Consider the following 13,982-nt stretch of genomic DNA (forward strand, 5'->3'; position numbering starts at 1 on the left):
GAGCAAGGGGAGTTGGACCAGATGAACTCCAGAGGCCCCTTCCAACCTCAACCATTCTGTGAAAAAAAATGCCATGCAAATGGTGTCAGGTGAGCTGAAGCCCACTGGCTTTGCAAAAGACCAAGAGCTGATGCTTCAAGACCGCAGCAGGCAGCGCAACCACAAACATCCCCAGCCTTTGCTTACCTTGCATAAGGTCTAGGTGAGCCCAGGCAGGAGAAAGCCCCGGGGGAGGCAGCGAGGGAAGTCCTGATCCAAGGTCATTCCCCAGCTCGGGAGAAAGCACGTTGTGAAGGAAACGCTTCTCGTGTACTGGCTCCGCTGGGAAAGGGAGGGCAATGTTCACCCTTCACCTTCCCCCGTGAAGGCCAGAGGCTTGCAGGCAATAAATGACACAGGGAGCCTCCGTCAAATCTCACTTTGAGAGAGCTTCACAGCAGCCGTTTAACGTTCAGCGTGGCATTGATGAAGAGTGTGCGCAGGGGGGTGAACGTGGAGGTAACAAAGGCCTCTTCCGCATTCAGGGGGCTTTGAAGGTAGCCATAGCCAACAGAAGCTCCCAGAGCACCTCTGGATGTAAAAGAACAGAAGTGCTTCTATTCCTAGAGCGTACGGTACGAATAGAAAGACATTGGGATCCAACGCTTTGCAACCCGCATTCACTGGTGAGGCAGAGGGATGTTTCGGTGACGGGCAATGGGACGCAGCGCAGGGGACAGACGGGCGCTGTCTCTTAGGCAGGGGCACGGGACTGCAGGTTCTACCTTAGGGTGGAGTGAAGACGAGATGTCCTCTCAGGCCAGCCCGGCTCACTGTGGTGCCCAGGAGAGCGTGAAGCAGCAAGCGAACTTATTGAAGGAAAAAAAACAAAAATAAAAACGCCAGGCTTGCAACCTCCGTGCCTGTTGGGGCAAAAGAGAAGGAAGCAGAGGAGTCGGGAGATGTGGGCAGGAGTAAGGAGGAGCTCCACAGTGAGCCTGGGCTGCCAGTCTGCTGCATCCTGGCTGGGCTCGCAGGACGCTGTGCCAGCGCCGTGCGTGTGCCAGTGTGCATCTGTGTGTTGGTGTCTGTCTGTGCCATCATGTGTTCGCGGCGTGAAGCCTGCTCCTCTTCTTCATTTGCGCTCATTTCTTTTGCAATGGGGTTGCCAGTTTTAGTCCCCTCTGCAAGCTGAGCCCTGGGATTTCCCGGAGGGGTGACACCGGGAGGATGGCTCAATCCTGCGAGGTGCCAAGCACCCTCAGCTCACAGTGACTAAGGCAGTGGAAACCCTTGCAGGACGGAGCACGCAGTTGAGGAAGATATTTTCAATAGTGCTCTGCAGTGAGAATACAAGAACAGAACTTGGAGTGCTGTTTTCCCTGATTGTTAATCCTTCTTTTCTTTTTTCTGCACCCAAACCAACTTTGCATGCATCAGGCAGGAAGGGTACAACACACCTTGACACTAACAGAGAGAGAGAGATTATGCTCTGCTCTGAGTCTAATCACAGAATAATCTCTACTGTGGTTGAAAAGCAATAATGGCTAATTTTTTTATTAAATACACTTGCACGGGCAAATGTCACCTACAGTTTGTGCTCTCCAGCGGCCGTGCTGGGAGTGGTGACGATGCTGTGCTGAAGCTACGGGGAGCCGTGAAGGCCGCAGAGAGCTCGGGGGTGGGGGAGGCAATAGAAAAAGCACACTGTGATTTTATTTGGGTCAATGAGTGAGTGTATTTCAGCCATTCCTTCCCTTTCAATAATATGTTTGTATAATAGATAACCAGTTCAGCTCCTGAAACTAAGCCCGTCCTTTGCTGTTTGTCAGTAAAATAGTTTTTTGCATGTTTTGCATCTGAGTGTTTTTTCCGACCCTTTGAACCCAACGATGCTCCTGGGGGCAGCGGCTGGAGGCCAGCTAGGGGCACTGGGGGCTAGCAAGGCACCAGCTTACGGCAGGGGTTGAAGGGAGGCGGAGGTACCAACGGTGGGGGAAAAAGCTGTGCCCAGCCTTGATCTGCGAAGAAGGGCTGTGCAATTTCCCCCAGGTTATGTGACATCAGAGGACCCTGTCCCAGATTTTAGCCGGCTTGTCTCCCGCTCACGGGGAACACAGGGAAGCTCTAAGGTCCAAACCTGGTTTAAAAAGAAGATATTTTACTGTTAAAACCAAATTCTGGGTGCAAGCCACCTCCAGAGAGGAGTGTGGGCCTCTCTTGCCTGTTGCCTGCAAGGGCAAGCGAGGAAGGCACGGTGCAGGAAGCCTAGGGCTTCGGCAGGGACAGGGAGAGGTGTGCCCATTTCCCATTCTAGCAGTACCGAAATCTGCCACCAGAACCAGTCCTTTAGCATTCTTCATTCTGCTCTTTTCTCTCCTGGAACAGGACCACACATACACAAACAGAGCAAGTCTGACACTGAGTGGGACTTCAGTCCTTATGCGCAAAGATGCTGATGCACGCGTTGGTTTACAAGTCTGGGCAAATCTGGGCACACCTCACTCAGGCTTGGTGGAGACACTACCTGAAAGCAGAGCAGCGATAAAAAAAACCCCAACACCCAAGCAAAGAAACCCCCACAAGAAGAATAAAACCCAGAGCCCACAGCAGCAGGAGAGAGAGGAAAAAATCACCCAGGCAGCAAGGCAGGGAGCTGTTGTCATGGCACTGACTGATAGTTGCAGGCACTGGTATCTCAAATTATGTCTGGGCGTAAAAATGGCCAGCAGCAGAGACAGATGATCTGACTTCTGTTGAGGTGAGAACAATTAGAGATAGGGCAAGAGCTGGTGGACTGCCTGGGGACTTCTCTGAGCTACCCATGTGCTGATCCCCTTTGCACATCTTGTAAAAATAATAACGTCATGTAGCCTGGTCATGCTGCCAGAGCTTCATTTCTGCTGCTAGAGCTTCCTTCCAGGAGATGCCATATATCAGAAGATATCACCAAGATTTGGGAAGGCTGTGCTACCTCAAGGAATCAGGGGAAAGGGAAGGAAAACCAGCCAGCAAGGACACACTGTCCCAGGTCATTCAAAGCAAGATCTGACCCATACCTGTGCTTCACCAGGCACCCAACCTCTGCTGTCGGTGCTTGGTAGGAAGAGATGATGAGTAAAGCAGCCTGGTGGCACTTACTGAGTTGATTGAAGTCCTTTGGTTCCTCTTCTACCGCAGCTCAGATTTTGCCTTATGCCAATGCCTGAGTGGCTGATGTCTGTGGGGAGATGCTGGCTGAATCACAAGGCCCAGCAGAGTACCAGGAGTCTGTGAAAGCACCAACTCGGGATGCACATCATCAATGGCCTGGAGGTTGCAAGAGAAGCAGGGTGGAGAGGTAACCACTGGAGAAAGGCTTTGCTGTTGTTATTTTTGGCTTGTGAAATTCTTGTGGGACACCTAACACACAATTAGCCCTCAAACTGGATCCTAGCTTCTTGCTCCCCAGTGATGCAGTTACACAGTTGTGCGGCCTCTCAAGACACCCCAGGACCATACCTGCGTTGTCTGCTGAGAGCCGACACGCAGCAGCTGGCCTGCCCACACATGGGCATTTGCTGCTGCAACACCCCCTTTCTTTGCGCAGGGGTGACTAGTAACCCCTGCTCTCGTTGCAGCCACGCTACCTTGCAGCTCTTCACCTGCAGATGGGTTTGCTATGTACAATCTCCTGTGTTTGCTTTGCTTTCTTTTGTGGTGCTTTTGGTGTGTCTAGACCTTAGAGCTGCCCTGGCACCGAAGGGCTGTGCATGACTGTAGGACAGGCCGAGGGAGGAGAACCCCCCGGCAGGGCAAGTGCAGACCTGGCAGGTTGCACACCAGGCGAACTTCCAGACAAGCCACCCACAGAAGTAGCAAACTCCGGCACGTTTTTGTCAGGATCCCTCCAACAGATCCCCGTTACTTACTCCGTGTGCCAACAGCACTCAGTCCCTGGCTGCAGAAGATGGGCTGCCTTCCACAAGCAAAGAACCTCCTGGAGCCGCAAGGCTTCCCAGGGCAGGCCAGGGACTTGCATTACAGCCTGGACAAATTAATCAGATTTGCCACTTTTTTTTTAAAAAACATATAGGGAGAATAATAATGTTGCAATAAAATGGAAACAGCCACAGACAATGGATTATAAAAGAATCTGCGTGTTTCTTCTCCATTCAAAACACAAACACAGGCTGGCAGAGAAATCCAGACCCCTGTCTCCCGTAAGTCCTACAGCACGGGACACGCGCTGGTGAGAAGGTGCCTGGTGCTCGCACCCTTGTACTTGCACAGTGGAACTTTCCTCCCAGTATATCACATTCAAAAGTAAATACTTTAATGGATGGCAGCTGAGAATGGATGGATGACCACGTTATAAATCAGTCTCCCAACCGCAATGTTGAAGCGCAGAGAAGGCGTTTCAGCTGCCAGTGGCAAAGATGGGAGTGATGGATTGCTTGCTAATCCATCTGCTCTTAGATTTGCTCTCCAATACAAAATACTATTTTAATAAAGTGCTATTAGCTCATAACTCACTCAGTGTCATGGAGAGGAGATAACCTCAGCCTGGGGTTGCCATCTTACACCCCTGCATGGAGTGCTAACACGTAGCTAGCTGGGTGCCACCTCCACAGGGCCATCATTCATCCTGTGAGCTGACAGCAAACCCAACTTACTGATGAGGCTGGCAGAGGTGACAGAGGCCCTGCATTTAAATCTTTGATGAGGCAGGAGTTGAACAATGACAGGTGGCCTTTTTTCTCCTTTCCTGTTGCATTCCACATGAGCAGCAGCAGTGACAGCAACTGGCACAGCTATCCAGCAAGCAGTAGGGCATGAAATCACCTAGCTGGTGGCTAGGAGCCACGTGCACAGCAAGAGGGACGAGGAATCTCTTTTCAAAGGCGGGATTTAGAGAGCTGGTAGTGCCTGGGACGCATCGAGGGAGCCGGCTTCATCAGTCCAGTAGCCCATGGCACGTGATGTGAAGGAAGAGTAGTGTGCAAGTGTGCAATGGATGGAACTTTATTTCCTGTGGAAATAAAAATGAAGCATCAACACTGAGAAAAGCAGCCCTTGCAAGCCTGACAAGTGCAGTTGTTCCAGGCTGCACTACACTGACCAGGTGCAGAACTGCAGAGTGCGTCACCTACCCACGTTCCCAGCGCTCCCCACGCCACTAACCAGAACACAAGGATGTTGAGCTCAAACAATGGGATTATTTGGCTGGAGCCTACCCCACCAGCTCCCAAAACAGGGAGGAACAAATGGCATCAGTTTGTACAAGTGGAAGCCCATGCCACTCTTTCAATGCAGTGGGAAGAGATGAAAACAACTGGGTTGGAAGATCGGAACCAAGCAAAACAAGTTGTCCACACCACCTCTGCCACTCCTTACCCGCCTTACCTGACAGATGTAGCACCCCAAGCCTCCTTAACCCTCTTGAATCGGGCTCATCTCTGGCTTTTCTGCTCCACCTCCTCAGTTTTTCCCAGCCTAGGTGCCACCTCCCTCTCTTCTTCACAGGTGGGAAGCAAGACATCCATCATTCAGCAAGAGTTTGATCAACGATGTATCCATACTACTGGGCTGGGTGCAACCAGTTCTCCTGCTGCCACGGGTAGAAGCGATTGTGGGCTTTCAGGCATGGTTTTAATAGGGATCCCTCAGAAGGGGACTGGGGGACGTGCCTGCTCTGCCCAGAGCCACAAGCTTCTCTGGAAAGGAGGATGAGAACTCCCTGGGAATTTCAGGCACAGAGATGCTGTCACAACCTACCAGGTAGGGGCTGCGGAGGGAGACTGTGAACGAGAGAAGAAAAAAGGGGGCCCTGAAGTGCTCCAACGCGCACCAGGGTTGCACAAGAGCCTGCAACACGTCGCTAACAAAGCACGAAGAGCGCAGATGTGCAAAGCTCTGAGCAGCCAATTGTCTGAGGATTTCTGAGGGTGCAGGGAGGTTGAGACACACAGGACAAGTTCTGTATATTAAAGAGCCCTGTTCCTAGAAGTGAGTTCCTAGTATAAAGTACAGAAAGGTCTCTATTTACCCCTCCCCCACCTTTTAAAGGAAAATAAACTAAAGAAAACAAACTTCATTTAGTAGAGAGAGCATCATCTTCCGGGCTGCCCAAGAAGGGGACAGAACTTTGCCCCTTGGGATACCGGCAGCACCAGCTAGTGACTCACGCCAGAGCAACGTCTCGGTACACACCAGGAACGCCAAGGCATCCACGTGTTCTCAAAAGCACCCATGTGTCTGACTTCAAGACAGACAGTCCTTTCCATCCATGTGCAGCAAAGCTCAGGTAAGGACTAGTGGCATCCGTCGTTAAGAGTGGTCATTAAAAGCCCTTAAAAACTCACTGAAAAGTACTTCTGTACTCGGGCAAACCTGAGAACCCAAGGTAAGCCTATGCTTCCCGCTGTCTTCCCTGCCACAGCGAGAGGCTACTTCTAGCTAATTGTTCTCCCGAACCTGCAATTAATCGCCGTTGCACAGCACAGAAGCATGGATCATAGCTGCATGACAAGCACTGCGCTCCCCCTGCTTCCACGCAGGGACCTGACGCAATCTGAAGGAGGAATCGCATGAAACAGCTGAGGCAGCAACTGCTGCGCCTTTCACACAGCTTTACAGCAGGACTCTCTTCCCTGCCATCGCTATCAGCAGAAGCGCAGTCAGGCAGCAGAAGGACAAGGCAGAGGACCTTTCCCCTACCCCCAGCTCCTTTTGTGCTTTTGGAGGTGATTATGGAAGAGAGGGGAAAAGTATTGAAGGTGCATGTCACAACTGGAGATTTTAATCACACAATATCAGGCTGCTCCCTCACATAATTCATTAGCAAGGGTTTTTTAGCAGAGAGTGGCTCTGCTTAGCTCCCTTCCATCTCTTGGGGCTTGACAGAAATACAATTCTAGTAAAATCTAAATAGGAAGGGGAAAACCTAGAATAGCTAATCCTCTAGCAGATCAATGGACTAAAGGACAGCTACACCTAGGCTGAAGGGGAGGAAAAAAAAAAATGGCATTCAAGTTTATTTCAGTCATTCAGAATATAAAGTATGGCGTTTCAGTTTATACAGTGATTCCTCCCTTTCCTCCACAGCATGCTTCCCACAGCAACGTACCTTGCAACAGGGAAGCATTAGTGGGCCATGCAAGTCTGGGCACACGCTACTGCTGTGGGACACCTGTCCTTAAGAAAGGAGCAGCTTCTAAAATGCATCTTCAAGTTCTCCCTTGGCATCCAAGGGAAAATACCAGAGAACTATTTTGAGAGAAGACGGCAGCCCAAGACAGTGAAGGTTTGCAGCCTCAAGAACTACCTCTCTCCTGGCATCCCACAAGGGCTGCCTGTCGTGATGAGCCTGGTGACCAGCCCTGTTCCGCTCCCATGCTCCCAGGCTCTTGTCAGGGTGCATCTCCCAAAGCTCAGTTACCACCAGCAGCGAAATGGACACAGCAGAGATTGCTGTCAGCTCCTGTCGGAGGAGAACATCTCAGCAAGGTACTCAAGGGCACAGATTTAGGTCAGGGAAATGTGCTTGCATAGTGTAGTTACAGAAGGAGACAGAGCAGAGCGCAGAGTTCAAATCCAGTTCAAACTCAGAAAAAAAACCAAGAGATTTTCTGACCTGTCTCTTATATGCACACAGACAGAACAAATGTCATCTGATCGAGACGGGCTTGTGTTCGTGACTTGACAGTGACACATTTCTCAATTGTTCCAGAAATGCAGCAGAAGACTCACGTAGCAAGAGCAGCTTGATGGCAGCAGCCAGCAGCAAACAAGTCCCACTCCTCTCTCTCTCTCTGGACCATGCTGCACACCTGTATGCCAGACGCTTACTGAGCCTTGCCTACTCACCTCCTGAAAGAGGGAGATGATTTACTGGGGACAAAAATACCTAGGGCTGCTCTCAGATAGCTGCAGCAGCAGGCACCTGGCTGGAGAAAGCACACGAAGCATTGCGGGCTGTACTGTCAGAACAGACACAGCGGAACCTGGGAAGCAACGGCTCCTGCTGCAGCTCAGCAGCGTCTGAAGGGCGACCCAGCACCCTGAGCGGTGCTTTCAAGACTGTGCTATAGGAAGTACCAGTTGCTCCCCTGCAGTTCAAACAACCTTTCGTGACCCAGGGAGCGTGTGCAGTTATTCTACAAAGCTACACTGGAGGGGCATAAAAGCTCTCAGGCTTGGAACACTTAGCGCTTCAGCACTGAGGAGTCTCGCTCCAGAGCTTTTAGTCACTGCAGGCTGGCTCCACAGCCCTTCTCCAGGAGACCCAAGCACAGAGAAGACAAAAGGCAGTAGCCAGGCACCAGCAGGTGTGGCCACATCACAAGGACAGTCCCAGTGCTTATCAGCCAACCCACAGCACAGCTGTAGTTTCTCCTAAGTGTTGACTCCAAGTTAAGCAGGTGCAGCTGTGAACCACACCAAATACACCTCCATAACACAAAGTCTACCCTGAGTCTGTGAAGGGGTGACAGCAAGAGAGCAAGGAGTGATGCCATACAGAGAGGTGAGCAAGGAGGTATGTCACGGGCAGGTTCTGTGGAGAAAAAATGAGAAATACCTCTGCTGCAGCATAAACCCTACGAAGTTAAATATATGGGAGTATCAGGCTTGGACAGGCCCTGGGTTCCCACAGGGCCATGTCACTGGGACACTCCAGAACATGTCAAATGGCTGAAAAGGATTTGGAGTTTGGGCCTCTCTAGCAGGACAGGCCATACAGACTAACACAGCCAATGGTATTTCAGCAAGGGGGTCCTTTAATACATTTACTTCTGCCTTATTTAAACCATTTTGTTTTCTGGTGCACTTTAAAAACAGGAAATCAAAGGCAGACTGAGGCAGTACCCCCTCCCTTGCACCAATGGACACATTTCTCTCAAGACATGATTCCACCAAACATTTGCCCAAAAGACCCTCCCAGCTTCCTCCCATGCCCACTTCCCCACACGTGCTGGTCTGAAGCCTGCAGACTTCTCACACTGGTGTTCCTTTGGGGAAAGGCAGGAGTGGGTTTTTGCCAGTCCCTTTGCTTGCTTCAGCACCCTCTGATTTCAACCACTCCATCTTCTGTTTGTGTTGCTGCACAGCATCAGCTACCCGGGCGTCGATCATGGCCTCTGTGAGAACACCGTCCTCTGATGCGTAAGCTGCAGCCTGGAGAGGCAAAGGCAGAAGAGACGTAAGTTAGTGATGGCAATTCCTAGGATCAGTGAAGATCTGAAACTGGTCTCTCTCTCTTTGTTTTCTCCTCCATGCATGTTTGTCCCCACACTACCTACCACAACATCCAGGCTTGTTCTAAGTCAGTGGTGGCACCCAGAGCAATCTGGCACATCGCCATTGGAAAGGCTTTCCCTGACGCCGCTGTACCAGGGACTGAAATACATCAACTGCCCAAGCACAGGAACATTCACAGCTACACTAAAGTCTTCGACTCTGAGCTACTAACAAGCACCTTTGCCTACCTGCCTCTGGATTCCCTGGGAGGCAAGACCTTTGCATTCGGAAGAGATAAGGCCACAGAATCATAATGCTGAACACGGCCAGTATGCTTAGGCTGCAGTCACACTTGGCGTGTTTAAATTTCCTCTCCTGCATTAAAAGCGCTGCACGCATGAAGCCAATAAGATAAAGAGTAATAGGTGCATATGGTGGTTGAATGACTCCATCCAAGACAGCAGAAAATGTTTTAAACACTTACACAGGAGAACTAACATAGGGCTAGGATGAATATGGGCAACGTGGCACCTCTAAAATGATGTCTAATGTGCACTAATCTTGCTTTCCTCATCCGTTCTGCTAGGAAACTCCCCTGCATCACTTCTGTGCTGTGTCAGCTCCCACCCCGTACTCATCTGCCCGTGGGATCTTCCCTTTTCTCCCTCCTCCCTTCATACCCCAACTCCTGTCTCTCCAATTCTGCTTGGTAAATCAACACTTGGTCCTGTTGCTACTTCGATAGGCAGTACAAATTTGATCGTAGTTCCTTGCAGAAAGGGCTGAAAACTACTGACGTCCTTACCAAACAGCCCGCAGTATTTCCAGTGGCAGCTTAGGGGAAACAGGACTGCGTGCCATTTCTCTTCAGCTGCAGCAAAAGGATTATCACTTTTGTCCAAACATGCAGGACAGCTAGGACCCCGCTGATGGACATTTTGCAGATGACAACACAAGCAGCCGTACCCTCCAAGGAAGGGAAGGATGCTTACGCTGTTAGCTGTACCCATCTCCAAGGTAACAAAGCAACTCCAAGCTACAGATTTCTAAATCTGGTTACTCCCCATGCAAGTGCTCCTGCAAGCGACTCAGTACTGTGGTTCCTTGTACAGCTACGCTAGCGAGGGAGCTTGACACTAATCACGGTGGGACCCCCTCCAGCTTCTCACATCCATGCTGCCTGCCCCAAATAGCCCCAAACTCCCGTCCCCACCTCTCTCCTTCCACAGAGCTGTCGCATCATGGACTGTCACATGCCAATCCTCTGTCTGCAGGGCATTCCCGAAGATCCCAGTTAGGAATATAAACTTCGGCTTTCATGACAGGCTGAAGTGTGCTTCTAAGGTATTACATACAGGCTCCATAAATCATTGACGGTGCAAAACATCAATTATACCAAGCAACGAGGTTTACTGCAGAAGCACCACAGAAAGAAATTATGGCGTGACCATTTTATGCACCCACTGTCCGATGATGTAGATGGGAGAGATGACAAACCCCAGAGTAAGCTGTTGCACTGGTCGGTATCGTCACCGTACTGGCTAGCCCAGTACAGTGGATTACACCTGCCTATTAGATTACTGCTACCTCACTGCAGGAGGAATAATTATTTCAAGAAATGAGCAAAAGGTTGGTTTTCAGCCTCCTCTAGCCTACTGTCCAGCCCTTTTTCGGGAACTGGTTAGATCACAAGAGGTCTCACTGCACAAACCGCATGTAACCGTGGAGCTGGCAGGCGCTGGTTTTTACTGCAAGCAGCATCAAAACAGATCCTTCCCTGTGCAAAACCTTTGTAATCCTTCCCTAAGGCAGAAGTGACAAGTTAGGCTAATGCTCATACTTGAAGTTAGGAGTAAACACTGGCCGCAGGCAAGGAGTGCGGGGAAATAGAAGGTCTGCAAATAGAGAATTCACTTTGCATAAAGGCACTTGTCCTCTGTATTCAAGAGAGCAGGGGGCATCCTGAACACAACGAGGCAGCTACTTCCCACAAACACCAGGAGAAGAGCACTCCATAACCTGCCTGCTGCCACAAATATTTATACAACATGTGTCACAACATGACCTGTCTTCTCTCACCACTGCAAGAGGGGCATGGTGGAAAGGTTCTGTTCAGCTGAAGTGTCCTCTGCGATTCACCCCCATAACCCACCCACCCCCCTTTTTCTTTTTCGGTTTTTTTTTTTTTTTTCAGGACATGACTGGGGACTTAAAGCTAAAAGGAGCCAGCACCCTTTTGTCAGTGCAGCCCCCCAGCTAGGAGGATTTGGTGTTTTAAAATGGGGTAGGTGCTTTCCTGGGATGTGCGTTATGTGCCTCCACAGAATAGAGCGGATGTCTTCCCTTCCTCCCTGACACTGCATAGACCATAAATTCAACTGTGGAAACTCCTGCAAAGCTGTGCAGTTCACGCTCTGTTGATTTTCTCAATGACTTTCTATTTATAGAAAGCCTCAGGCCCTAACTGTCAAGAAAGCAAATGGGAGAAGCAGCTGTCCCTTCTGGGAGTAGCTTGCACACACACAAAAATGGTACCGAGCTTCATTTATATTCATACCTCTGCCTTCTCCATGGACAAATTTTAACCCATTTTCTCCAGTGCAACTATTCATGTTTTATAACTCAAACCCAATTTTGAAATAATCTGAAAACAAAGTATTTGGGAGGGAAGTAGATGGATGGAGCACAGATGACAAGTCCAGCCTAGATGACCTAATGTTTCATTTCAGCCAAGAATCATGATTTATTTTAACTTGGCCAAACTAATCTGTATCCTTTGAATCACATGTATAATGAAAACAGCCTGCTCAAAAAAAAACCCCAAAAACCAAGCACACCCCCACCCCCCCGTTTACTTATAATGTCCTTCAGCTCAGACCACTATAGAAACATAACCTTGGCAGGTGATTTTTTTTTTTCTTAAATATAAACAAAGTTCAGGGAGCAAAAAGGCATTTATGTCCGTGGCACAAAAGGCAAGGAAATGACAGGAAGCTCATCTCTATCATTAACACTGGGACACAAAACTCCTGGGAATTCTCTTGAAGTGTTGCCAAAACAATTTTCCAGAGATTACAGCTTAGAATAGTGAAAGGTTGCTTTTTTGACATTTTATCTAAAGCATATCAATGGGTTTAACTAGAACTAGAAAGTCTGCGCATTACTATAAACAGATCTGAAGGGAATTTTTAAGTGTGTAAATGCATCTAATCCATGCTATATTCATAAAGGATTAGATATGGGGAATGGAAAAGCACAAGGACAAAAGGGAATGCTCAGTCTTCTGCAGAAGAGATTAAAATGGATTTCTAGCATGCAGACTATTAGCTGTGCCAGACAGCAATATTTTTTCCCAGTGCTAAAGGTTACAACTTCTGCTTTTCTGCATCTTATTTTCTCTGTTTGGGAAATTCAGGACAAACTGAGCCAGGCTGAAACAACAGTGAACTAGAACTTCATGTAAATGACAGCCAATCAATTTCAAGCCCAGCTTACAGTGGAATTAAGCCTATGAAAGCTGCAGCTATTGCTAAACTAGGCTTCTAGTTTAACTGAGACGTTTTTGTTAAAAGCAATATTGGCAGAGCACTCCAAAAACATCTTCATGGGAAATGACTGTGAGGCTTCGGGACAGCAGAGTGGCCATACGCTGCCGTTCTCGGTTACTCTCTGTAAGAGCCGACAGCTATGATGGTTTCTCCTCCTAGTGCTTCAGAACTTCACTTTTTCCCAAACCATCTCTGAGGTTCAGTTCCAGCCATGAGAGATGACCCTAGGCAAGCTAAGCAGAACTGAGGAGGATCCTAGCATCTCAAAACTCCATCAATTCCATGATAAATACCTTCCTCTGCTCCCTGTCCATTTCCTCCAGCACTTCTGCAGTTTCAGGAACGGAAGCAGGAGTAGCAATACCAATTCCTCACTGCCTTTCCCTGTACTACCTGTGCTATGGGCGATTTGATTAGGTTTCATCACACAGAGGTTAGGACTAGAATTTCAAGCAACAAGGCTTCCGTCAGCTTGAGGCATAGGACAGACCCTGTGGAACAGAGCAACACTTCACCATAGATTAAGCCTGCCATTCCGCTCCCTCTGCATTTGTCTCTGTTGTCCAGACACTGGTTGAAGTTTTGTTCCAAGACATGTCTAGAGAGGTATAATGCATACAGACAGCAACACTGCAAATGACTCTTGGAGGAATAAACTAATTAAGAAAATATATATCTAAAGCTGAGGTGAATTAAGTGATAGGCATGTTGCAATTAAGCCTACACTTTGAGGATTAGCTCCAAGTCACATCAGGGCACTATGCAAAATAGCTAAAAACAAAAGGCAAACAAAATGCTCCCATCCAGCTCTGTGCTCCAGCATTCACAACCAGCAGTTTTCACAAGGGCTTTGTGCTGTAATCTTCCCCAGAATGGGTTAATTGAATTTATTTATTAAACAGAGACCTTAGGCATATTGCATTTCAGCAGCTGTTGTGATAAGCCTATCTAGAAAAGTGTTGGAAGCTTAAATGTCTCGACACAGTTGTTTCAAGTCCACTCTGAGGACTTCTAAAGAGCACTAGGCTCACAACAGTTTACCAGCTCTGTAAGGTGTTACTAAGACCAGAAACAGAACTGTTAAGAGAGATACCTTGTTTTTCCCTTTTCTTGGCACTTCCTGCCCTTCACATTCTCAAATTGTACATCATCTCAAACTTTTCCTGCCTGTGTTGTTAACTTGACATAATGCTTTGGGTGGAGAGAGGGAGAAAAAAAAAAAGCAACTGCAAGTAG

General features: G+C 48.8%; 1 protein-coding gene across 12 annotated transcripts in view; it reads right to left on the minus strand.

Annotated features, from left to right (window-relative positions):
* Positions 1 to 1,394: 1,394 nt before the first annotated feature.
* ATAD3A (ATPase family AAA domain containing 3A) overlaps positions 1,395 to 13,982 on the minus strand; it is a 36,249-nt gene continuing 23,661 nt past the window's right edge. For 7 of the 12 annotated variants that reach the window (XM_075172327.1, XM_075172326.1, XM_075172325.1 and 4 more), the window contains one exon: positions 1,395 to 9,135. In XM_075172327.1, coding sequence (XP_075028428.1) covers positions 8,956 to 9,135 — 180 coding nt within the window. In that variant the 3' untranslated portion in view covers positions 1,395 to 8,955. The remainder of the gene's footprint in view (positions 9,136 to 13,982) is intronic. The other 5 variants (XR_012677037.1, XR_012677041.1, XR_012677039.1 and 2 more) reach the window with 5 other exon arrangements.

This window comes from Calonectris borealis, chromosome 23, assembly GCF_964195595.1.
Source record: "Calonectris borealis chromosome 23, bCalBor7.hap1.2, whole genome shotgun sequence".
NCBI lineage: Eukaryota > Metazoa > Chordata > Aves > Procellariiformes > Procellariidae > Calonectris > Calonectris borealis.